The sequence below is a fragment of the Telopea speciosissima genome, chromosome 7 (assembly GCF_018873765.1).
Source record: "Telopea speciosissima isolate NSW1024214 ecotype Mountain lineage chromosome 7, Tspe_v1, whole genome shotgun sequence".
Taxonomy (NCBI): Eukaryota; Viridiplantae; Streptophyta; class Magnoliopsida; order Proteales; family Proteaceae; genus Telopea; species Telopea speciosissima.
The window spans coordinates 56,600,564-56,627,957 of NC_057922.1; the positions used below are offsets into that span (position 1 = coordinate 56,600,564).

Consider the following 27,394-nt stretch of genomic DNA (forward strand, 5'->3'; position numbering starts at 1 on the left):
ATTTTCTAGCCTAATGGATTGCGGTGATATGTTTGCTACCTTGATGAGCCCTATCAACAATGTGTCTGGTACGTCACACAATCCTCCTTGGACCAACATGATCATGGTCACATCTATTGTATGTATGCCAAGATGGTTTGGTAATTTTTAGGTTAATTGATCTTGATGTGTCTGGTACCCTTTCTAGGCTAAATAATCTTAATTCAGATCCCAATTTGAACTCATTGCACTGTCAATGTGTGAAGGGAATTTTATCGTTTTAGAGGTTCAGTGGACATCGTCAAAGTGTTTAGTACATAGGCAACCCTTCCTTAATTGACTTGATCATTAACTGTTTCCATCTTGATCTCTATTTCTGTTGATAGCAGAGATTATTTTGGTCATTTTTTAGGTAATCAGGCACCACTGATTTGTATCTATGATCCGGAGCGCATGGTATAGGAAAAAACATGATGAAAAGAAAAGGCTCCTTATTGCCCCCCCGGGGGGTGGGCTTTTGTAGCTTGAATTTGGCAGTAGTGTTCAATTACTTCCCAATTCCACCAAAATTTGGTAGCCTTGTGTTAAAGATGCAAGTTTTTGGTTGAAGTTGACCTAACTTTTGTAATTTAGGGAATTTAGTTAATATCAATTCCACGAAAATGGAGTTCAACAAAGCTGAGTCAACTTTGATAGATTTTTTGGAACGATGATATCTTAATGGGTGTAGCTTGGCGATTCCCATCATAAGTCTTCAATCAGTGTTTTGAGACTACATTGGTATTAGTAGAATTTAGAGGAGAGAAGACAGTTGAGAAAATATTGGCTTGTTAATGTAGAAAGGGTTCAATTAAGAACCACTCTGCAATAGGATCAATGATAGGTTGCAGCAGAACATCAAATTAGAAACAAAATCAGAATTTGTAACTTAGTAAATAAGAACCAAACCAGCCATTGGAAAGGGATCAAACTCAGGTCGATTGGTGCTTGTATGGAGTAGAAGCACTGCTGAAAGTCTTACTTGATTCTGCTGATTGAATTGGAAGATATGGCAGCAACACCAAAATAGAAGGTTGAGGGTTGTCTCACAAACCAGCACTTTGTTTGGGCTCCAATGAGGATCGAGTGGAGGCCTTGTGGAGTAGGTGATCTGCAGCAAGTTTGGTGTAATTTTGATGGACAGAAGTGAAGTTATGAAGGGGGAATGAAAATAGAAGGTTTGTGAATATGGAGGATTCTAGCCAATGGAATGGTGTAGAAGTGGGGATCGAATGGAGGGGGTGATGGAGTGAGGTGATGCTCCAAACCTCTGCAGGTTTTGATGAAGGAATATGGAGATATCCCACTCTGATGTTGCAACAGAGACAACTCGCAGGAGCAGCAGAGGTCTTCAATCGATGGGTACAGCAGCAGCAGCAACAGACTTGGAGTGTTTGGGGATTGATTGCAGCCTTCGAAGGATTCTTCACGTCACTTGTATTGATCAGCAGAAAAACAGCAGCACAAAGGATCAATTGCAATAGAAGAGAAGATAGAAGAGAAGGGGGTAGGGGAATGGCTCTCTCAGCCTGGGTCTCTCACCCACAGCTATCTCAGCTGTTGAATCAAGGAGGATCTCCCACAATTCGATGGCTAAATTGGCCAGAAAATTCTTTTCTCAAATTCTGTTCCTTCATTACAATGTGTGGCCTATTACTAGCTTAGGCAAGCTCACAATAAAAATAGAAACTTTCCAAAATAGAAACTAATCTAAAATAGAAACTTAGGAAAATAGAAACTACTAAATTCTAAGTAAAATAGAAGGTAACTAAAATTAGAAACTACTAGGCTTTATGGTTCAACCTTCTAAACAAGCAAGGAAACAAAAATAGAAACAAACTGACATGAGAAACTACCTAATATACTTCCTAAAACTGAAAATAGATCCTAAACTATAACAGCATTAGGGATAGAATCTTTCTCCACTTGATGGGCCCACAAAATCTTCTAAAATATATCTCCACACAAGGAAAATATGGGCTGTGACACTGTTCACGTGAACAGTGTTTTGGCCTCTTTTCCTTGGCCCTTCTAGAAGACCTGCTGGGCTGGCTCGATCAGATCCAGTTGTGGTCCATCTGGAGCTGGTTCGATGGGCCTTGGTTCTTCTTCTTCTTCTAGTCAGTCGTGGGATCTACATCACTTGTCAGAGTGAGAAAGGCCACCACTTTATTTATAATCAAGAAAAGAATTAAAAATAAGGCATGCTAGCTAGGGCTGACTCATAGGCCTTATTTAGCATGCAGGTACATTGAATCTAGACATTACGAATCAACTAACCATGGAGAACCGAACCAGACCAATATTTCAACACTCCCCCTCAAGTTGGTGCATAGATATCGCACACGCCCAACTTGGAAAGAATAGGATGTAAGGACTTAACAGATAGACCCTTGGTAAAAACATCTGCCAGCTGGTTCTCTATAGTAACTGTAATAATATAAAAGAAGAAGAAAAGAGAAGGAATGGAGGGAGGAAGAAGAAGTAGAGCTGCTGCAACTCTTGGGAGTCACAACCGGAAGGTTGGGACTCCCCATCGATTTCAATATATAATAGGTAAAACCCCCAAAACACAAAACAATAACAAAAGACAGAAATACCCCCCATAGAGAAATCGTGATTAGTAAATCACGACTTCCTACCCCTCTTTACATCGTGACTCCTAACACTCCCCCTCAAGCTGGAGCATAGATGTTAATCATGCCAGCTTGTTACAAATATACTCAACCCTTACACTTCTCAAAGACTTGGTAAACAAATCAGCGAGTTGCTCTCCTATTCGAACATGACGAGGCGAAATGATCCCTTGTTGTAGCTTCTCACGGACAAAATGACAGTCTATCTCAAGACTCCAGTTCCCATGCATTTATGGTGTGATAACCAGGCATCAATTCATATTGCTTCTAATCCTGCATTTCATGAGAGGACGAAGCACATTGAATTGACTGCCATGTTATTCGAGAAAAGATGCCAAGTGGATTGATTCTTCCAAGGCATGTTAGAATTGGAGAGCAGCTTGCTGATGTATTTTCTAAGTCATTGGGCAATGGGAGGATTGAGTATATTTGTAATAAGCTGGGTATGATTGATATATATGTTCCAGCTTGAGGGGGAGTGTTAGAATGTATATCGTGGGCCCAAAAACAGAGTCTTGAGATTAGCGCCTAGGTCTAATCCCGAGACTCCCTTTAGGCTCCACCATGAGGGCAATCTTGTCTTTTTCCTTTTCTCTAATCCCTATATGTTGTATTCCCCTTCTCCCCTAATGAATACGATACACACTTGGCTGCTGCAACTCTTTTCTCTCTTCTTCTTCTTCTCTCCTTCCCCTTCTCTGATTTCTGGAGGTTAACAAGGCACAAGTCATCAATTATCACTTGCCACTTGGCTTAGCACGGAGCATTCTTTTTTGTGCAGACATATTTCTCTTATGTGATCGCTTTTTGAATGAACCTGATTAGCATGAGGTCCAATTTTTCTTTTTCTCTTCCTCAAGTTTGAGGCTATGTCATTGGTTCATCCCACATGTAATAATGCGATGAAAGGTTGTGTGAGATGAGGAAACTGGACAAGATGGATGTGGGATTTACTACTTGTCAACTACCTAGGTGATCTTCCACTCCAAAAGTCAAACAACTCAACGAATGTAAAGATTGGCTTTAAATCACTTCCACTAATATGATAGACAGAAACGGGGTTGGTGGGATGCTCCTTTTAAAAGTTCTTTTCTAATCATTAGAGCCTTGAAACATGTGTCACTGTCATCCATTTGATCTGCGTAAAATCTAAAATGATGTGTCTTGTTCGGCACCTCATGTTCCATGTGCTGTTCTTGAATAGAGTTTATTTGCAAAACAAAATCCATGTTACTGACCCCAGTTTTTGGAATAAGGTTTAGTGGACTGTATATTCCATACGTTGTTGTTGCGTTTTTTACCATAATTTGTGAGTTGGTTTAGATTCTGTTGAAGAAACCAAATCATCTAATATTAGATAGCAATTGGTGCTGATATGGTTATCCTAGAAAGCAACTTTTGAGTATTAACTTCTTTCTCTTTCTTGATTTTTCTGATTTCAGTTTTCCTGTTAATCTGCAGAGAATTTAGTATGGCAAAAGGCTGCAACATCTGGAAATTCTCCTTCTGCACGTGATAGTCATACTTGTTCATCTTGGAAGAATAAAATAATAGTTATTGGTGGTGAAGATTCATCTGACTATTATTTGTCTGATGTCCATCTCCTTGATACAGGTGCCTACCTTAATGCCGCCCATTTTTAGCTTAATATTGGTGATAATATGTATATTTTCATCTCTTAAAATTTCTTATTGTCTGCCTTATGGAATAAAGAGCTGTATGAATCAGGCATTTTTATCTTTCTGTATAGTTTTAATTTTCATTATTGAGTTTCAACGGATATTGGTGATAAAATGTATATTTTCATTTCTTAAAATTTTTTATTGCTTGCCTTATGGAATAGAGAGCTGTATGAATCACGCATTTTTATCTTTCTATATAGTTTTAATTCTCATTACTGGGTTTCAACAGATACTCTTGTTTGGAGAGAACTAAGCACTTCAGGCCATATGTTACCTCCTCGTGCCGGCCATTCGACTGTTGCTCTTGGAAGAAACTTGTTTGTTTTTGGAGGATTTACTGACGCCCGAAATTTATATGATGACCTTCATATGGTTAATGTGGGTATGTACTCATGATTAAATTTAAAGGATTCTTGTTTCTCAACTGCAATTCTCTTAGAACAAAGGTTAGGCATCACTATGGAAGTTTATTTAGTTGTTGAGAAAACTTTGCTTAAATTGAAGGGTAAGGATCTATGTAGCCGACCTCAATTAGTTGGGATAAAGCTGGGTTTTTGTTGTTGTTTAGAAAACTTTACTTGTATTGTCTATGCCTTCGTTTGTATTAAAATTTAAAACACATGTGATAATACCTGTGGATTCTATTTATGAGATTCTGGGGTTTGGTCCCAACCATTGATATTTGAAATATTTTATACGTAATACCAGCTGAGGTTTGTAATTTTGATATCGATGGCAATATTACAAAATACTGGGGTTATGATCCTAACCTGATGCAGAAATTCAGCTGTACTAGAAGAGGAAAGAGAAGACGATTACTTTGGCCACATCACAGCTGTCACAGCCAGTTTGGTAGTGTCACAGACACCTTGACAGCCACCATCTGTTCATGGCAGTCTGTGGTTATTGTTCTCGTTTACGACGGCAGGGAGGGGATATTACACCGATCTACACATGGCTGTGTGTCGCATTCATATCCTTATTATTTAGATATAAATAACCACTATAACCCTGTGATGAGTTCAACCTAGTCAATACTACAACTCGATCAACTAGGATCATCCCTCGAAAACTAAGCTACACACAACAACATTGAAGACATTTCATGTCCAGTTCTTATTTCCTTTATTGTATTGTTTTCGTCAGGCTGGGTTAGGTTATTTAATTCCAGTCCTGTTAGGTTGTCTTCTTTAACTTCTCTTTATTGTTTAAAGTTGTTTGGTCATATTATACTCTTAGCTGGTTAATTGGAAGAGTTAGAGTTGGTCTTTACTTATTTCCTTCTTGGGTCAGGATTGACTTTAGTCTTTCCTCTTTTTGAGTCAGAGTCTGTCTTACTCAAACTCTTTAAGTGTATGTGAGCGGCTATTGATGCAGTCACACGATATTAAGGATTTGGGATTATCTTGTAAATTTTGCCATATTTTTATGTTCGAAAAGTTGGGTACATAAGGGATTGGGCAGCTGTTTAGTTTCCTAGTTATTACAGTTTGTATTTCAGTTTTAGAGTTTGATTAGGAAACTTTATTTTATCTGTTCTTGATATATGTAAGCATTGGACCGAGTAGCGGTAGATTGGAATGAAAGTTTGAGTTGATACCGTTGGCTGCCAAGAACTGTGGTTGGACTACTCTACCTCCTCTTCTCTGAACTCTCTCCCCATCTCATGTACAGTCCTTCCTTCTTCCCTATTATCTTCTATACACGATACCCTGTTTTGAATGGTAGAAAGTTTGAATTCAAATCTTCTCAGATGTCTTTGGAGCTGAAACTTTGTGGCTTTAATCACACTAGGTAACGATCCTAATTGGTTAGTTGGAAACCAAACAAACCTCCCTGTTGCACGCTTGCATCCACTGTGATCAGATCTGGTCTCGTCTTCCACCAGATACAATTTCAGGGACCTAGAGATAATCTCTTGGTTGGTCTTTTGGATGGTATTGACGGATTTATGAGGGTTGGGAGTGGGAATTCAAACTAGGAAGGATTGGGGATTGGGGAAACTCCCAAATCAGCTCTAATACGTTCATTCCTTACTTTATCCTTCCTAGTTTTTCCGTACATCCATCTTAACATCCTCATCTCTGCTATGCATAATTTATCAAGGAGGAGTGATATGATTCCGATTGAAGGAGCTAAAAGAGCTAGGTAGGCCTAAAATGACCACCGGAGAAGTAGTGAGGAAGGAAATGCATAGTCTAGGTCTTGTACCAAGTATGACCTCAGATAGAGCCTATTGGAGGGCAAGGATCCATGTAGCAGATCCCATTTAGTTGAAATTCTCATGACTTGCTGGCTGTGCCTCTTTCTTCTTACTTTCATCTTTCATTTTTTTTCTTTTTATTTTCCATCTTTCAGTTGTCATTTTCCATTTTTAAGTTTGACCGGAACACAACTCCTTCAATATAAATCAGATTGAAGCAATCTTGGATTTGTTGGAAAGCTTTCCAGCAAAGCGTTCAAACTGAGCTTTGTTTACTCCTTTTTTAGTTAATATCTTGCCTTCAATATAAATCAGATTTAACCTTGTTAGTTAATATCTTGCCTGATGTTTTTAGTGTGTCTAGACGAGCTTTGTTTACTCCTTTGTGGTTATGCATTATAGTTACCCTTAGTCTTATTTGCGCTTAGATTGTTTGATCTCTGATTCTCTGTGTTTTAGTCTCCATGGTAGTTGTGCTCATAGTTCGAGAACTCATGAGATCTTGATCGAGATCTCATTTTTTTGGGAGGTCGAGTCGAGTTGTCATACTAGTTAAAAAAGTGCAAAATCTCGGTCGAGATCTCGAGATCTCGAGATCTCGAAATCTTGACCCAAAGTCCTTTATGTGAGTGCCAGATTTGAGTGAGATCTCGATGGGAAATCTTGGTATACTGAGAAATCTTGGTATACAGACACCTATCTCTTAGTATACAGATACTTCTTTATGCCAGAAATCAGGACAGACACTTATTTATGCCTAATATCATTTAAAACTTACGATATTATTCATAAATAAGCAAATACCCCCTATTTGATCCAATAAAATAGTTAAAAAATCAAATTCTAAAAGGAAAAAAAGTCAACCCCCCAGTTCAAGAACAAAAATTGGATTTTCGGCGGTAGGAGCAATTTTCAACTTTATAATGCTAGGGTTTTTCTCATATCTAAAAATTCCATAAATCTTAATATGGTAAAACATTGCTAAAAACCAAAAGTGCGGTAAAATATTCATTTGTTTTGATGTCCAAAAAAATGCTTTCATTCAGAGCGATCTTGACAGCATTCGCGCACACCAAATTAAGTTTGACCAGTACATAACTCCAATTTAAATCAGATTTAAGCAATCTTGGACTTGTTGGAAACATAGTTGTCAGGCGTCGCCCTCCAGGCACTTTGGTCGACTTGGGCGCCTTGGTCGCCTTGTTTACCTACTTGGTATCGCCTTGATTTTTCACCTTCTCCAACGCCTTGGGTCGCCTAACCGCCGTGACAACTATGGTTGGAAAGCTTTCAAAACAAAGCTTTCCAACAAGTCCAAGATTGCTTAAATCTGATTTATATTGAAGGAGTTATATACCGGTCAAACTTAATTTGGTGTGCACGAAATGCTGTCAAAATCGCTTTGAATGAAAATATATTTTTGGACATCAAAACAAACGAATATTTTACCGAATTTTTGGTTTTTAGTAATGTTTTACCATATTTAGATTTGAGAAAAACCCCAGCATCAGAAAGTTGAAAATTGCATCTACTGTCAAAAATCCAATTTTTGTTCTTGACCTGGGGGGTTGATTTTTTTCCTTTTGGAATTTGAGTTTTTAACTATTTTTATTGGATTCAATTAGGGGGGTATTTGCTTATTTATGAATAATAACTTAAGTAAATGAAATATGATATTAGGCATAAATAAGTTTCTGTCCTGGTTTCTATGCTGATTTCTGGCATAAGTAAGTGTCTGTCCTGGTTTCACACTAACTGAAACTCCTATTTGGACTTTGTTTTTGCAAAATCTGATAGTGCCATTGTGTTTAAATGGCCTAAAATAGGCTGAGTACCAAGTTTCAGACCCAAACTAGGTCTAAAACCCACCAAAACCAGTTTTCGAGTTAAAAAAAATAAAAAAAAATGCATCAACTCTACCGAGATCACGGTTTTTCATAGGGTCTAGTCGGGGTTGAGTTCCGAGTTTCAGTACCTTGGTTGTGCTACGCCTTTGCTTGTAGGTGAATCTGGTTTATGTGTAATACATTACTGTTTCCGTTTTTTCTCCTTGTCTTCGCTGAGTTTTTGTTTCATGCTTTACTTAGTTGTTAAGTGTTGAGATTTTCTGTTTAATGCATTAGGTTCCCTTCCATTATATTTAATATATATATATATATATATATTTGGTGTGTCAGGTAGGCAACTAGTCACCTTTTGCATGGATCCTATTTCATGAGTAATTTTACTATTTAGAATCATGTCCTATCGTCCTTTTGCTAGGGCGTCCCCTATAAGTGATGCGCCGCATCGTCGCCCGGATGCAGTAACAAGTAGGCAAGGACTCTCGTACAATGGACAAGCGCGAGTAAAGAAACTAGTCCATAAGCGTAGGATTAGCATTTTGAAACCTTGGGTCTTTAACGAGTAAAGTCTAAGGTTGATAAATGTGGAGAAGAAGGATTAATATTGCCTGTATACAAGAAACTAGAAAAAAGGTTTAAGTGTTGAAATCCGTGAATACTGGCTTAGTCAGTGCGACAACAATCATCTTTATTCATAATATGAACATTTTGGAATCGGTACAAGGACAATATTACCCCTATTACAATTTTACCCTTGAACGCATATTACAATACTCCCCCTCAAGTTGGTGCATACATTTCAAACATGCCCAACTTGCTAATAACAGAACCAAACAACTTACTACTAATCCCCTTAGTAAGAACATCGGCTAGTTGTTCACTAGACTGAACAAATGGAATACAAATTACTCCTTGCTCCAACTTTTCCTTGATAAAGTGCCGGTCAATCTCAATATGTTTGGTGCGATCATGTTGGACTGGGTTATGGGCAATACTGATTGTTGACTTGCTATCATAGTAAGCCGCATAGGAAGATCAACAACCATTCCAAGATCTTGAAGAAGCCCCTTGAGCCAGAGAAGTTCATAGATACCTTGTGTTATAGCCCTTATATCAGCTTTAGCACTGAACCGAGCAACTACTGCTTGTTTCTTGCTCCTCCAGGTAGTTAAGTTTCCTCCAGCAAAGGTCCAATATCCAGATGTTGATCTTCTATCATTAGGACTGCCTGCCCAATCTGCATCAGTGTGGGCTTCTCCCTGAAGATGACTATGCGGAAAATGCAAGAGTCCTTTCCTAGGAGAAGACTTCAGGTACCTTAGAATTTTGTATGTTGCCTCTAAGTAAGAAGAGTGTCATGCATAAACTGACTCACTACACTCACTGCAAATGCAATGTCAGGTCGGGTATGGGAAAGATATATCAACCGACCAACTAATCTCTGATAATTACCCTTATCCACAGGGTCACCGTCCTTACTCTTCAAGTGTGTGTTGGGCTCCAGAGGGGTATCGGCAGGTTTACACCCAAGCATCAATGCATCATGCAAAAGGTTAAGGCTGCGTTTGGTAACGGTCTGAACAAAGAACGCCCGTTCTTGACTAAGAACGTTCTTTTGCGTTCTTCGTCTGGAACGGCGTTCGAGACCAAAAATAACCATTTGGTAACGTTCTCAAGAACGCTGCTTAACGGAAATGGTGTTTGGTAAAATTTGTTCGAACAGTTTTGATGTTAATTACAATAATGCCATCCTTACCTCAAAATACATGTTTCTCTACAAACATAAATTAAAATTGTCTCATAAGTTCCTTATTTAACATAGATTAAAATATCTAATAAATTCCTAAACTTAACATAATTTAAAATATGTCTATAATTAAAATATGTCAACTTATAGTTAATTAAAGTCATTAAATTACAACTTTGACAACCTCTCTCATGATTTAATTTTCTTCTTTCTTCAAGTCTAACTTGGTAAGACCTTTAAGGATGTCTTTGAACATCTTGGCATGATTTTCCGAGGATGTAATTGCACTCTTGCAATAACCTTTAGAAATTTCGAAGAAGAAGGAGCGGATACAGTTGTTGAGCCCGAGGGACAAACCAGCGATACATTAGTCGTTGGCTAGAAGATGAGGTCATGCCTTCTTCTATCGATTGAAAAAATTCACATCCGCAATTATCACTCTATAAAATCCAACAGAAGTTACATAAACAAGCCATAGTTTGGTCAAACATATACAAAAGAAACTCATTCAAATCACATTCTTGCATTGTCTCTCTGATTGCCAGCCCACTCTTGTATTGCATTCTTGCACTCTTCTTGCATTGCATTCTTCCACTCTTGTTGCCAGCCCTTACATTATCTACCATCAACCGAACTAGTAAGGCAACCTCAGTAGTGGACCAAGATACAGGACCAACTTTTGATTTTCCTTTTGACCTTGATGAAGTAGCCATAATATCTGAATAATAACACATACATTAGTTCTATCTATTTCATAATTCCCTTCCTTTCAATGTAAAACAGGGGCTCCATTTGAAAACAGAGACAAAACAGGCTTTTCTTCCAAGCACCTTGACAACAGAATAAGGAAGTACAATGCTGGGAAGGGCCCTTTAATGAAGGGTGTCAACTGGAAGAAAAAACTGAAGAGTACTTGTCTTAATCAAATTTTTATAAATGAAAAGATCTACCGATGCAGGGTAGAGTACAGAGCAAACTTGGGTGAGGGTGTTTAAGAGAGATCTACCAGATAACTACAGCTTATGATTAGAATGATCTTTCAAATAACTTCAGCTTATGACCCATAAAGGAATGAGGTCCTCATTCAGGCAAGTCAGCAACAAAATTTCCTCCTTTGTATCCCCCAAAATGAAATGCATTTTGTCTATGAAAGAATCATCCTTGGATTATATTGCTAACAGAAGAAGAATTAAAAATAAAAAAGATGAGACAAGCGTTGCGGGTAGAGACCCCAACCATCAAAACCTTTGCTGAAACAGTCGGTAGATGTGTGCCTGTGTGTGTGTGTGTGTGGAGAGAGAGAGAGAGAGAGAGAGAACAATATGAAATTCCCAGGACTAACAACCAAGGCATGGTACATGCATCCTCTTTTTACTTCTAATTTGGAGCTTATAGGAACCATACTCTAATCAAAAAATTACATGCATGATGCATTGCAACGTTAATGTACAAAACAGTCATGAACAGTATGGAATAATCATATTCTTATACCCATGGCATTTGCAATCCTAAAAATGCTTTTCCAATGATCACGTTTTGGGAGTGTTTCAATGCTTGGAGCCTTCAATATGTCTAATTAAACAAAAGATAATTTGCCTTCTATCTCCACATTCTTTTTTCAGGTATACAATTGTGTAAAAATTTTGTTCAAGGGTGACTATAACAATACCATCCAAACCACATGCCGCAAACCAACTTAATATTTTGTTCCATATATATATCCTCAAAGAATAGCTGAAATCCTGATCTCCGTGTGCAATGGTTTATCTAATATATCCTTCATTATCTTTTCCTATTCACAATTGATCAAGGACAAACAGATGAGTTTAAAACTACCAAAAAGTTCATTCTTACTTCTGTTCTATTTTTACTCTTTTTGTTGCCATGTGCCTAGCAATTTGTCATTACCTAGGATCAAACATCTAAATTACAACACTGAGCAGCATTGGATCAATGCCAACAAGCAGACACTGAATCAACTATGGGTATATGTATATTTTAACCCTAATCAAACAAAGAGCTATTTCTTAATAAGCCTACCTAACAAAGAGTAATCATCCCTTAATAACAGAGAAGCTAGCTTATAGACTCATTGGATTAAAATGACATTCTTTTGTTATTTTCTATATCTTTTCAAAAATTAAAATGTAACCTTCTGCTCTCAAATTTTCAGAGAAACATAAGACAGTGGCTGTGCTTCTTTTTTTTTTTCCTTCTACTATTATTGTGAAATGACTCTCCAGCTGCATGCTATATTGGAGATTCCCCAACTGACTAAGGGCTAAAAATCGATTACAGTTTACAGGTCCAAAATTTCACAACAAAATATGTAAACCAAAGGCTAAACAAACAAAACGCATACACACACACACACAGCTATATATATAGTTGTCACAGTGGTGGAGAATGGGGAGAATAGGAGTGTGGGACAGAGGCAGCTATTATGTCTTGGAAGAGCCTTACTAAAGAGAAGCAGCATTCTAGTTTTAGATGAAGCCACACCCTCTGTTCACTCTGCAACTGATGGTGTGATTCAGAAGGTCGTAAGCTGGGAGTTCAAAGATCCTAAAGTTGTACATACGATTATAGACAGTGATCTTGTTCTAGTTCTCAGTGAAGGTAAGCTTTAATTGACCAGGTAAAAAATTGAAATTGAACAAATGAAAAAGCAGACATTTAAATTAGTAATTGATTCTATTTTAGCAAACAAAAAAAATTAACTTATTCTTCTGTGAGCAGGTAGGGTAGTGGAATATGATACACCTGCTAAATTGCTAAAACAAGCGGAATCATTCTTCTACAAGCTAATAAAGGAGTACTCTCTAAGATCACGAAGCTTCCTCAGCAAATCCAAAAATCAAAATGCAGGTTTGATTTCTTAGAATCTACAAATCTCAGAATTTAAACCAACGAAAGGAGTACCTGGTAGCTTGTGAGAGTCTCCAAGAACAGTCCGACAAGAGCAATTTTTCCACAGATTGCAGATAAAACTCTTGTAAGGGATTTGCAAAAATAAAAATGTTAGTATTCGTTCAAAATCAGAGAGAGAGAGAGAGAAAAAATTTACACAGAGAAAGGAAGAGAGAGCGTGAAGGATAGCGAGATAGAGCGTGAGACAGGGAGAGAGCGAGCGAGACAGAGAGAGAAAGAGAGGATGAGAGAGGAAGATACACAGAGAAAGGAAGAGAGAGCGTGAAGGAGAGAGCGAGAGAGAGAAACCATTGTACTGCAGGTGGTTCGAGCGTTTCCCTTCTCTTCCTTCCCCTCCTCTTCTCGCAGATGCCTTCTTTCTTTCGATTGTGAAGTCACGGGTTTTGCTCGATAGCCTTCAATATTTTGTTCTTTGTTCTTTGCAGACCGTCTCCAAGACGGTCTGTAAAGAACGTTCTTTTACTTAAAAAATGCCCGGTTCGGTCTTTAAAGAATAAAAAAACGAACCGATAAGCCAAACACTTTTTCATATTTTTTTGTTCTTTTTGAACAAAAGAACTGTTCAGAACACTGTTCAGACCGTTACCAAACGCAGCCTAAGTATATATTTTCTCTGGGAAAGAGATATACCCTTGGCTGTATAGGCAACCTCTATTCCCAAGAAATATCGTAATCGACCCAAATCTTTAACTTCAAACTCTGTGCCCAAATAAGTCTTCAACTTTTAGATTTCTTGTGCATCGCTTCCTGTGATTACTATGTCATCCACATAGACAATCGGAATTGTGATATGCTGTCCCACCCTTTTTACAAACAACGTGTGGTTAGCATTGCTTTGCTTATAGCCATTAGCAATCATGACTTTATGGAAGTGACCAAACCAGGCCCTTGGTGATTATTTTAGGTCATATAAGGCTTTCTTCAAGTTGCATACTTTTCCCTGAGTAGCTAGAGTTGTAAAACCCGGAGGTATCTCCATATAAACATCTTCTTCCAATTCTTCATGCAAGAAGGCATTCTTGACATCGAGCTGTTGGAGATTCCAGTTTTGATTTACAGCACAAGAAATAATCACCCTTACAGTGTTCATCTTTGCCACAGGGGCAAAGGTTTCTTGGTCGTCGATTCTATGGGTTTGGGTGAACCCTTTCGCAACCAGCCTTGCCTTGTATCTCTCTACTGACCTATCTGACTTGTGCTTCACCATAAAAACCCATTTGCAGCCAACGGGTTTCTTTCTTGGTGGAAGGTCCTTCAAATCCCAGGTTTTTTTTTCTCTAAGGCATGCATTTCTTCACTTATTGACTCCTTCCATTTCTGTTCGGCCATTGCTTCCTGCCAATTGTTAGGAATTGAAACGGAGGATAACGAAGAGACAAAAGCATGGAATGAAGGAGTTAGAGAATTATAACAAACAAAATTGAAAATTGGGTGGTGAGTACAACTCCGCTTGGGTTTTCGAATAGCAATGGGTAAATCAAGGCTAGGATCAGGAATAGACTTACTAGAGTGATGATTACGAGCAGGACTTGGAGCAGGTACTGATTGTGTGGGAGCAGTGGCGGTGGTCTCGTTGTGCCAAGTTCCACGAGGAGGGAAGTATGTTCCCTAAGAGAATGTCTTCAACTCTTTTGATTCTCCAGACTCCCCTGGACTATAGGCTGCCTATTCTATCCTGGCTCCTGTTCCTGACCGGTAATCCCATCCTCTAATTCAACAGACACATCCTCTATGGTTGGAACATTTACTTCCAGGGGGACAATTAAAGGTACATCTTCATCACTTGGAATCTCCCCCTGAAGAGGTACCGACAATGCAAAATAAGCTTCAGACTCCCGAAAGACCACATCCATGGTCACAAACAATTTCCTAGTAGGAGGATGGTAGCACTTATACCCATAGTCCGAAATCTCGTGAGATCTCGCCGAGATTCTCGGTTTTTCATTTACGGAGTCGAGATGGCCTACGAAACCAAAAAGTGCACTTTCTCGCTGAGATCTCGGTTTGACATAGGAAAATGCCCATCTAGGTCCTTTATATGCGTGCCCATAGGAAAATGCCCATCTAGGTCCTTTATATGAGTGCCAGATCTCGAGATCTTGCTGGAAATTCTTGGTATACAGACACCTATGTATGCCAGGAACCAAGACAGACAAGACAGACACTTATTTATGCCTAATATCATTTAAGTAAATGCTTTTGTATTTGCATTTACTTAAGATATTATTCATAAATAAGCAAACCCCCATTTGAATCCAATAAAAATAGTTAAAAAATCAAATTCCAAAAGGAAAAAAGTTGACCCCGGTTCAAGAACAAAAGCTGGATTTTCGGCGGTAGGTACAATTTTTCAACTTTCTAATCTTTGGGGTTTTCTCAAATCTAAAAATTCCATAAATCTTATTATGGTAAAACATTGCTAAAAACCAAAAGTGCGGTAAAATATTCATTTGTTTTGATGTCAAAAATTATTTTCATTGAGCGATTTTGACACATGCGATGCACGAATTAAGTTTGACCGGTACATAACTCTTTCAATATAAATCAGATTTTGCAATCTTGGACTTGTTGGAAAGCTTTGTTTTGAAAGCTTTCCAACAAGTCCAAGATTGCTTAAATCTGATTTATATTGAAGGAGTTATGTATCGGTCAAACTTAATTTGGTCTGCGCAAATGCTGTCAAAATCGCTCTGAATGAAAAAATATTTTTGGACATCAAAACAAATGAATATTTTACCACACTTTTGGTTTTTAGCAATGTTTTACCATATTAAGATTTATGGAATTTTTAGATTTGAGAAAAACCCCAGCATTAGAAAGTTGAAAATTGCACCTACCGCCAAAAATCCAGTTTTTGTTCTTGAACTGAGGGGTTGACTTTTTTTCCTTTTGGAATTTTATTTTTTAACTATTTTTATTGGATTCAAATAGGGGCGTATTTGCTTATATATGAATAATATCTTAAGTAAATGCTTACTTAAATGATATTAGGCATAAATAAGAATGTTTGTCTTGTGTCTGTCCTGGTTTCTAGCATAAGTAAGTGTCTGTCCTGCTTTCCCACTAACTGAAACTCCTATTTGGACAAAGTTTTTACAAAATCTGATAATGCCATTGTGTTTAAATGGCCTAAAATAGGCTGTATACCGATTTTCAGACCCAAAAGAGGTCTAAAACCCACCAAGATGGGCTTCCGAGTCAGAAAAAAAAAGTGCATAAACTCGCCGAGATCTGGGCCGAGATGGCTCCGAGACCCGAGTTTTCCGAACCTTGCTTATACCCTTTCTGGGTAGCTGAATATCCAAGAAAAATACACCAAAGACCTTTGGGGTCAAATTTCCCATAAGGATGGTGGTTTCGGGCGAAAACCACACAACCAAATACTTTGGAGGGACAACAAACGTAGATGATCCCAATACAACATCCAAAGGACAGCGACCAGCTAAGACACGTGAAGGAAGCCTGTTGATCAACTATGTGGTGGCTAGAATGCCATCGCCCCAGAAACGGGGAGGAACAGTTATGGCAAATATTAGGGAGCGAGCAACCTCCAACAAGTGTCTGTTCTTTTGTTCAACAACGCCATTCTGAGCCAGAGTATCGACGCAGGACGTCTGATGTATAATACCATGAGAGTCCAAATAGGTGCGAAAAGCTCCATCCATGTATTCCTTGCCGTTGTCAGACCGTAAAATTTTCACCTTTGCATAAAATGGAGTTTGAACCGTCTTGTGAAATAGACGGAAACAAGTAAAAACATCACTCTTGTCGTGCATCAACTATACCCATGTAGTGCGACTATAACAGTCAATAAATGTAACAAACCATTGAAAACCAGATGTAGAAACACACCGGGCTGGTCCCCACACATCAGAATGTATTAAACCAAAAGGAGTCACACTTCTACTATCAAAAATAGGGTAAAACATTCCTAGTTTGCTTTGCCAGAGTGCAAGCATCACAAGAAAAATCATTTTGATTACATTGTTTAAATAAACTAGGAAATAAAGTAGATAAAACACTTAATGGTGGATGCCCCAAATGGCAATGCCACTTATTTAATTCAAGTAATGCAAAGGTAGAAGCAGAAGAAAAGGCCTGAGATGTCAATGCTTTCGGCGAACTGTCAAGCACGTACAAACCACCAGCCACCTTACCACATGCAATCGTACGACCCGCTACCAAGTCCTGGAACAAACAGTGATTGGGAAAAAAGGTTACTTTGCAGTTTAAGTCCTTAGTTAAACTACTAATGGATAACAAATTAGTAGAGAATTTAGGAACATGCAATAGAGAAGAAAGACAAAGAGAAGAGGTGCACTGAATAGATCCCTTGCCTGAGATTGGAGAAAGAGACCCATCAACAACACGAACTGTATTATGGCCAGAAAAAGGAGAATATTTGAAAAAAAGGGAGGAAGAACCTGTCATATGGTCGGTTGCACCAGAATCAATGACCCAAGAGTCGGGTATGACCGAGGTGCAATTCCCACCAAATGAAATACTTGTAGAATGAGTGGTAGCAGAGTCGGATGGCAGGGAAACAGTTGAAGCAGCCAAAGAAGGAGAACCAGATGAAGAGGTATCCACACATGTTATCATATTCCTGAGATGTTGAAGTTCCTCCACAATCTAAGAAAGAGAGTGATCAGGAGGCTGCTCTTTAGTAGATGCCTGGTTTGCCTGGACATTGTTGGAATGATTGGATCCACCCTTCCCCCGCCCACGGGTATCTGCAAGGCGACCATGAAGCTTCCAGCATTGGTCTTTGGTATGCCACTCCTTCCCACAGTGATCACATTTAATAGGGGGACGATCTCCAGGCACACGATCACTACTAGAGCTGTGGGAGGAATTCCCATGGGAAGTCCTCTGAGACCTAAAAAGGAGAGCCGATCTCTCTTGATTGACGGGATTAACCATGGCCATGGCGGTCCGGCGACTATCTTCCGCCGCAAGAATCACATAAGCCTGCTCAAGAGTAGGGAGAGGATCATGATTCAATATGGTTGCCCGGATCTGGTTAAACTCAATATTGAGACCAGCCAAAAAATAAAAAACCCGTAAGCCATCTTCCCACTTCCGGTAAGCCGTGGCATAACATCACAGGTAGCAATGAAAGTCCCCAAAAAATCCAATTGCTGCCACATAGTGCACATCTTGTTATAATACTGGGAAAGAGACAACTCCAACTGCTTTGTCGAGTGGATTTTTTGCCGGAGTTCATAACACTGGGCGGCATTCCCTACCTGAGAGTAGGTGTCTTGGGCTGTTTTCCAGATCTTGGCAGCCGTATCAAGAAGAAGGTAGCGTTCGACAATCTCTTGGTCCATGGAATTAAGCAGATAAGACATGACCAAGAAATTAAAATTCATCCACCTATCTTGGGCAAGACCAGCCTCGGTAGGCTTGATAGTTGTCCTGGAGATGTATCCAGAGAGACCTCGGGAACCAATAGCAAACAACCAGAAGCGAGACCACAATAGATAGTTGCTTCCATTTAATTTAATGGAGTTGGTTGGAAAGGGAAGAAAGTCACGTTGCGACGTGCCATCTGGGCCAGAGGAAGCTGATGTAATCTCAAAATTGTCAGGCATGGGGGTTGGTGAAAAAAAAACCTCAAGAACAAAGAAATAAAATTACCCCCAAAAAATTTGAATGCATAGGGAGGCAGAAACAGCCCTTGGTGGGAGTCAACTTAGGGCTTTAGGGACATATGAACGTTAGCCGGACAGGTCCAACGACGAAACAACCTAGTCTTCCTAGGTTCCTATTAGTTGGGGTTTTCCCATAGTGGGCCATCCCATAGGGGTAACTACTCCCATAGTGGTGGATTTTCCCCCGGGGTTTCCCCTATAGTTCAGCGGAAGCAAAGCAAGCAGGAGTAGGGACAATTTCAACTGCTTCATCTGTACCTATAACTCGATTTTCTTTATTACAAAAAAGAGGGGAAAGTGCTTGCTTCATTGTTTGTTTCATACTTTTGTTAGCGTGATTTAATAACAAACTACTTATGAATTGCTGACTTGCTTACCGCTCTTATCCGTTCGTAAGGAGCACCACCAAGGGTGGAAAAGAGAAGGTGACAAAGGATACGAGAGCTCCCGCGAGAAAGAGAGGAAGGGCGAGAGGGCTGGAAGGGAGGCGGAAGGCTGGCGGAGGTTGGTGGAGTTTGCGGAGGCTGACGGAGGGTTGGCGGAGACTGGCGGTGGTAGCGGAAAAGTGGAGGCTGGCGGAAGTCGAGTGGTGGGTGGGGCGGTGGTGCTGCTAGGGCGAGATCACGAAGAGGAGAGAGAGAGAGAGAGAGAGAGAGAGAGAGAGAAAAGAAAGAAAAATTATGCCCCACATATTCTCGAATGATTTGGCTCTGATACCATGTTGAAATCCATGAATATTGGCTTAGTCAGTGTGACTACAACCATCTTTATTTATAATATGAGAAGGAACATTCTGGAATAGGTATAAGGACAATATTACCTCTATGACAATTTTACCCTTGAACCCATATTACAATAGTGAAAAAGCTAAGGTGTTGGATGACTTTAAACTGTGGTACGGGAGATCAAAGTAATAGAAGTGGAGTGGGGATAGTGTGTATCTAAAGTTATAGCCTTGTTTCTAATTCTAGAATTTAGTTTCTATTTTGATTCTTCCATCTATATCTCCATATCCAAACATTGGATTGGAATCAAACTTTTAGGTTTGGAGTACTAGGGAAGACCTAGTTTTGATAGTTATTGGGACTGGTATGGTATTTATTTTGGGAGCTATGAAAGATCTCCTGCTGCTGGTTTGAGGCTTTGAGCTCCTAAGGTTATGCTTGTGGATGGGTTCTGAAGTCTACTATGTTGTTAGATTGAATCCATTTGCTTCCCTTCTCTTGGATCCAAATACCAAATTGATTTAATACTTTGTGTGATAGATATTCAAATTGGTCTCTTCATTTACAAGATCTGAGAGTGTTTTATGTTGTTCTTGAGAATGATCCGCTGGTGGGAAAGTTGCTTGGGAATAGGTGCAGTGCATTTATTTTTCTCATCACTGTTTTTAATTGTTTTGAAATTTCATCTTAAAATCTGAATCTCCTAAGTTGAGGAGTGGATGTCATCAAAATGATGTTGGCATCGGTATTGTCTTTTCAACATTTTTTCATGATAAATTATCCTATATTCCATTTCCATTTGTGTGAATTTAGTCTGGATCTCCGAAGTTGAGTATACCTTGCCAATGCTCCTAATGATAATTAATTTTTGCCTTGCTTTGTATAATGTTCAAATAGATACTGGGGTTTGGACCAATGTGATGGCTGCCGGCGTGGGGCCTACTGCCAGATTTTCTGTTGCTGGAGATTGTTTGGATCCACAAAAGGGTATTCTTGTGTTTATAGGTGGTTGCAATCAGGATCTCGAGGCCCTGGATGATATTTATTATTTACACACAGGTTCACCATTTCTCATATATCTGTTTCTAGTGTATTTTAATTCATATAACGAAAATCTTGAATTATGTGTTACTATTGTATCTATCAATAGAAATTTCAATGGAAAATGGGCGAAATGGACAGAAGCAAGAGAAGCTCTCTCTCAAGAAAGAATTGAAAAGGAAGTGTCAAGAACATCTTCCAATAAGCCAACCAACTAATGATAAAGACGTTTCTCAATATGGGACAATGCCTGATCTGCACCGACCCATGCCTGTACCAATGCCGATCCCAATGCAATTGCAAGCACCGGTGCCAATTTATGGTCAAGCAAGTAAGCTGGTTCACTCATATCATATCCTATCTTTGTTACAAGACAATTTACTTGACTTACTTCTTTTTCAATGTTTTGGGGTGTGAGGTGGGGGGCATCTTGATACCAATGACAGGTCATAGTGTATCTACTTAAACACTTAGCTTGGATTTTCTCCTCTATGTCTCTTTGTTGTAAGTTTTTGCAAATTCGGTTGACTTTACAAATTGGTCTTATGAGATGTAACACGTGGCTACAAAGTTCAAAACATTAAACTTGGTGGCTGATGATATGTGAGGACTGAAATTCTGTTTTTCTCTCCCCATCTGCTGTAAGCAAAATGCACATAATATTGATAATCTCACTAAGCATAATTAGATGCTTAGAATCTTCTTTGGGTGGGTAATTCATTGGCAAACATCACAGCAAGTAATGACCCTTTATATGACTGTTCTTATATTTTATCTTATGTTAATTTATTATTTAGTTAATCTTCAAGAAATGTTGCATTTCTTTGTGCCTTAGCATTTGAAATAAATGTGGGGCATATTTAATTCCTATGTATACTTTCCTGGTTCACACAATTTCTTAGATTACCATGTGTTATTTTAAATTATAGTGCCAGGACCAATATATTAGGGAAAAGTATGATTGTGTTCTGATTTTTCTAAAAAGAAAAACCACAGCCAATACGAGAAGACAATGTAAAATTTTGAAACTTTTGAAGAATAAAAAAAAAAATAATAATAAAAAATAAAAAAAAAAGAAAAAAAAAAAAAAGGAAAAGGGATTGGAGAAATAGAACAGGAAATCATGGGACACCCTACATAGAAAGTAGTGAGGATGTGTAATGTGTTCATCACCCGATTTCCACGCATCTTATATTTCTTTCCATGAAACACCACACATAGAATATAGTAAGGATGTACTCATCTCCAGATTTCCATGCATCTCATATGTTTTTCCATAAACTTCTATAATTTTGCATAGCATAGATGCTGGCTAATCATTTCAGGTTTTCTCTTTTGCTCGACCTGGTTTTTGATAAGACTCTTTATCGCAATGAAAATAGATAATTTCATCTGTGTGAAGTTAATAATTTTCAGGATAACTTTTGTATGTTTTAAAGGTTATTATTTATTTTCACAAATACTCATCTGATCTCTGACTACTAACATTCCATATTAGTGTCGGTTTCATTCTTTTCCCCAAATTATTTCACAATGACAAATGACCTATGTAGAAAACTTACTTGCCTTGAAGCTCCAAAACTCAAGTTTTGTTTTGAAAGCACCCAGTGAATGTCAAGCATAGTCCTAAAACTTGTTTCAGTTGGCCATTTTGGTTAGACAGAAATGCACCAAAAAAAATACATTTTTTTTTGCCTTGAGTTTTGGTAGGCCATTTGGAGGGAGGTGGAACGGCCAAAATGACTGAAATTTTGCCGAAGCATTGCATTTTGTCTACCATGTAGACATGAATGAAATGACTGAAATTTCGAAGATGCACAAAAATTCCGACTGAAACAGTATCGATTCTGGGTTTTGCCACTTGTTTTGTCTCGGCCATGTTGAAGTTAGCGAAATTATGAAATTTCGCCAAGATTTCGGCGACTTTTTGAACTATGGTGGCAAGAGGTCTTCACCATCTGAATAAATGATGCTACTCATGAACCTGTTTGCATTTACATTGGATGGGGCTTGTGAGAAATATTGGTGGTTCATTCTGATAGTGTAACCAGCATTCATGACCGAGTTCCTACTTGTTACTGTTCCTTGTACTCAATGTTTTGGATGAACTTTACAGTTTTAGGGGATGGAAAACAGCACTTGTTTGGTCCTATCTGAGCTGGTCTGTGCTAAACATCAATTCTATCATGTCTCTATCAAAATTTATTTGTAAGATTTATTTACTTTTCTTAAGGGTGATTAATTTATAACCAATTAAAGAATATGATGTGTATTAAGTGGTTGGTAATCATATTATATGGTTATACATTTGATGATGAAGATTAGCAGGACTGCAGGAGTCATCAAATGTTGGTCCCATCCAGTATGGATCTCCTTGTGCTGTTTCATTTATAGCTGATGGTCGTGGCGGAAGTGAATCGACATAGCATACATTACCCCCCCCCCCCCAAAAAAAAAAAAAAAAAAACCTCCAGCAAAACATCTCAATGAACACATCCATTAAAACTAATAATTGAGGATTTGTGGTTTTCTAGAACATACAAATGACATGTTCCTTCAAAGGAATGCAACATTTGATGATGATCTTCGTAGAATGCACCTTCTCTAATGGATGAATCCCAAGCTTGAAGATGAAGAGACTCTCTCTTGCTTTCTCAAGTTTTTTGAGACAATTGTATGATGTGATTATGCTAACTAGGGTTTCAGCCATAATAACGGACACGAACAACCCAAGTGGTGCGATCGTAAAGGGTAGCCTTTAAGTTGTTCTTATAAGTTATAAGCACTTAAGGAGAACACTACAACGGGCATAACCTAAAAACCCTCTGTGGTAGAAATTTTCATTACACTTTCTCTCCCTACACTACTAACATCCACAATTGACTTTGCAGACATGGAATAAAATCACCAACATAAAACCCTAATCCACTGTTCAGCAAAATGGGAGTGTCAAGACTGGTGATTGGACCCAAAAACATTTGAAAACACTCTCCAAATAATATTATTTAATATAATAATAAAATAAAATAAATTTTTGTAAACACTTAACAAAAAAACTACCAGGCCCTGGATTTTGATCAGTCACAATCTGATAACTCTCTCACTTGGATGTTGTCACCCCTATCCACACTTATATACTGTACGCCGAGCAGCTGGTGTGTAGTCAGTCCTATCGGTAGACATCAACCATTGGCACATCACAGACACAATTCATGAATGCAACAATAAGTGCCTCTTAGGTATAGGAAAAAGAAAATACTAGAAATTCCTATTGCCAAGCACAACTAACGGTGAACCATTTATGAATTTCCATGGATCAGTGCTCAACACATATAAGTGCCTACATCTATATTTCTATTCCAATCGTTGTTATACAACGTGGCAACCTTAGAATAGAGTGCCCAATTCTGTCCATAGTTGAGAATAAGTGAATGGTATGAATGTGCAATTACATATAAAAGATCAATTATAACAAGCACATAATATTAAACTATAATTAATTAATTTAATCTCATTAAACTGGGTTTGATAGACACACATCCAATGTAAAAATATCCAACATTCTCCCACTTATACATCGAAGCTAATGTCCAACTACTCTAACACCCATGTTCTCAACATGCTTATTGAACACCACTGGTGTGAGCCCCCTCGTCATAGCATCAGACAAGTTATCTGTGGAATCAACTTTGGCAATTGAGATATTGCCACACTATATGATCTCCCAAATGAGATGTTATTTGCACTCCGTGTGCTTACTCTTCTGATGAGGTCTAGGCCGAGATTTATGGGCTGAAGGCACGGCCTAGGCTGGCTAGGGCATTTCTGACCCTGCAGTTTTGCTGATGTGCATCTAGTGGCCTTGCTAGGAAGCCACTAGAGTATCTCCTAGTTTTTAGTATGTCTTTTTGTGTTCCAAGGTGTTAGAAGTCTCGATGTAGAGAGGGGAAGGGAAATCGTGATTAGTGCTAATACTAATCACGATTTCTCTATGGGGGTATTTCTGTCCTTTTATTGTTTTTTATGTTTTTGGGGTTTTCCCTATTATATATTGGAATCGATGGGGAGTCCCAACCTCACGGTTGTGACTCCCAAGAGTTGCAACGTATCTTCTTCTTCTTCCTCCCTCTATTCCTTCTTTTTCTTCTTTTATAGTTTTACATGGTATCAGAGCAAGATCCTTAGGGCTGCTATATATTCCCTAGCATCTTGTTCTCCTCTTTCTCAAGGTTTCAACCAATATTGGTGGACTCATCTCTGGTTGGTGGTTTGCGACTTCTTTCGTTATTCGTTTAAAGGGGTGCAGCACCCTATGCTGTATTTTGGAGGTTTTTAGAGATTAGTTCATGCTTCGGAATTGAGAACTAGGTCTCTCTTTTTCTGGTGATTAATTTATGGAGTAGAAGGTTGCGGCTTCTAGCTTAAGTCAGGAATGTGTTGTTGATTGTTCGGGGCAATTATATCGATCAGTTTTTGGATCGATTTTCTGGGCGGATTCTGCATCTATTTTCTGGGCAGCTTCTGCATCTATTTTCTGGACATTCTGCATCGAATTTTTGGATCAATTTTCTGGACATATCCTGCATCTGATTTGGACTGATTGTTTGGATCAATGGGTGATAATAAATCAGTTACTGAAATTTCTTCCAACAAGTTAGTAGAAAAGAAGTTGGAAGGTGCCAACAATTTTCAACAATGGAAGAAAATTGTTGGGCTGGTTTTAACTCGTCGTGGTCATGAGAAGCACTTGACACAGACCAAGGATGATACTGATGCTTCATGGACAGTGGTGGATGCTCGAATTTTAGGACAGATGTTAAATTGTATGGATCACCATATTGTTGACCTGATGACCCATATCGATACTGTAAAGGAACTGTGGGATTATCTGAATGTTCTGTATTCTAGACAGAACAATCTTTCTCGGATTTATGAGCTTTCTCAGGATTTATATCGGGTAGACCGGAAGGGTCGTTCTTTGGCTCAGTATTTGGAGACTTCAAGAGGATGTATGAGGAACTGAATTCCTTACTTCCTATTACTTCTGACGTGTAGCAGATGCAAAATCAGCGAGAGAAACTCGCAATCACGGGATTTTTAGGTGGTCTGGGTAAAGAATTTGATGCAGTCTGTTCGCAGATTCTTGGTGGCGATAAAGTGGCCACTCTTTCAGAGACTTTTTCTCGAGTTCTACGTGTCTCACGTGAGAATTCACATGCTACCACTCCTGTGTAAACTTCAGCCTTGATGTCTTTCACCCCTAACCGTGGGGGCAGTGTTGGGATTGGTGGTGCTGGTCGTGGTCATGGGGCTGGTAAGGGCCCAGTGTCTGGTACTCAGACTACTTCAGAGGCTTCAGGGGTAGTGAAAACTTGCCATCATTGCGGCAAGCCTGGTCACATCCAACATTTGTGTTGGAAACTTCATGGTAAACCAGCTCATTTTGCCAATTCAGCTAGTAGTGATTTTGTTGTTGCTTCATCTCCACAGTCTGAGGGTAGGACAATGAAGATGTCTGATGAAGAGTATGAGTGCTTTACTCAATTCAAAATTCCCAGTCATCTCAGAATTCTCAGTCATCTCAGTTCTCCGCTGCTACACTTGTTTAGACAGGTAATGCTACTGTGTGTCTTTCGTCCACTTATCATCCCTAGATCATTGATTCAGGTGCTTCAGATCATATGACTAGGGTTTCAGGTATTTTTTCTTCATTTCATGAGTCCTCTTCGAATGTTGTGTTAGCTGATGGGTCTTTAGCAAAAGTTCGGGGTATAGGCACTGTGCATGTTACCCTTGTTTGTCATTGTCTTCTGTCTCTTATTTGCCTAAATTTCCTTTTAATTTATTGTCTATTCAGAAGTTCACCAAAACTTATAATTGTTCTGTTACCTTTTTCCCTGGCTATTGTGTGTTTTAGGATCTAAAGTCGAAGAAGACAATTGGTAGAGGCCGTGAATCTAGGGGGTTATATCTAGTTGAAGACACATCAGCTGTGGCATGTTCGAGTGTGGCGCTTCCTCACCAAATTCATTGTCGTTTGGGTCATCCTTCATTAGAGAGTTTAAAAATTTTAGATAATTGTTTTCAGTCTGAGTTGGTGAAATATATATATAAGGGGGTTAGGTGAGATCTCGGTTGAAACATCGGCCGAGATTTTGTAAACCATGTGTTTCGCCCTATATCTCGTCTCGACATCTCAAAAAAGTGAGTTTTTAGCGAGATTTCGCCGAGTTCTTGTTCCATGGAAATGCCTTGGCCAGCCTAGGCCGAGATTTATGGGCTGAGTTTGGGAGTAAGTATGTTTTGGAGAATAGGCGTGCTGTCCTATTGGCTGGTGGATGCCCTGCATCACCATACTCTCTCATAGCAACATGGTTGTCAAAACAACTTTTGTTTTCTTTTTCTTTTCATTCAAATTGTGTGTACCAGCAGATCCATTACATTATATCGCTATAACTTACTACAAATAAAAAAATTACAGCGAAGGAAGAAACTAGTAGCTTGTTTCCCAAGAAATTGCATAAAACAGAAAGTCTACCTTCTAAAAGCTGAAAATAAAAATTTTTAAGGCTTTATAGAATCCAGCCTTCTAAACAAACATGGATAACAAAAAAAACAAAAAGAAACAAAATTCGAAACTACTAGATAGCTATAGACTTAATAACTAAGAAACTATTACAGAAATAGAAACTAAATTAATAGCAACTTCTAATAAAATATTCCACCAACATCCAGCAGCTAATCTTCACACCAGCTGTCCATATGGGACCCATACCACTATTCATGTGAACAGTAAATCGTGAACAATAACTTTTTTTCTGAATTCTGTTTTGGTACTGTTCTTCTTCATGCTTTGATCTACATCAACTCGCCCCGTCTTAAAAAAAAAATTCAACCTCGAGTTTTGTAT

General features: G+C 38.7%; 1 protein-coding gene across 2 annotated transcripts in view; it reads left to right on the plus strand.

Moving 5' to 3' along the window:
* LOC122669973 (kelch domain-containing protein 3-like) overlaps positions 1-27,394 on the plus strand; it is a 38,114-nt gene that overhangs the window by 5,856 nt on the left and 4,864 nt on the right. For both annotated transcript variants that reach the window (XM_043866893.1, XM_043866894.1), the window contains exons 4-7: positions 4,116-4,268; positions 4,566-4,718; positions 20,341-20,502; positions 20,594-20,815. In XM_043866893.1, the coding sequence (XP_043722828.1) occupies positions 4,116-4,268; positions 4,566-4,718; positions 20,341-20,502; positions 20,594-20,815 (690 nt within the window). The remainder of the gene's footprint in view (positions 1-4,115; positions 4,269-4,565; positions 4,719-20,340; positions 20,503-20,593; positions 20,816-27,394) is intronic.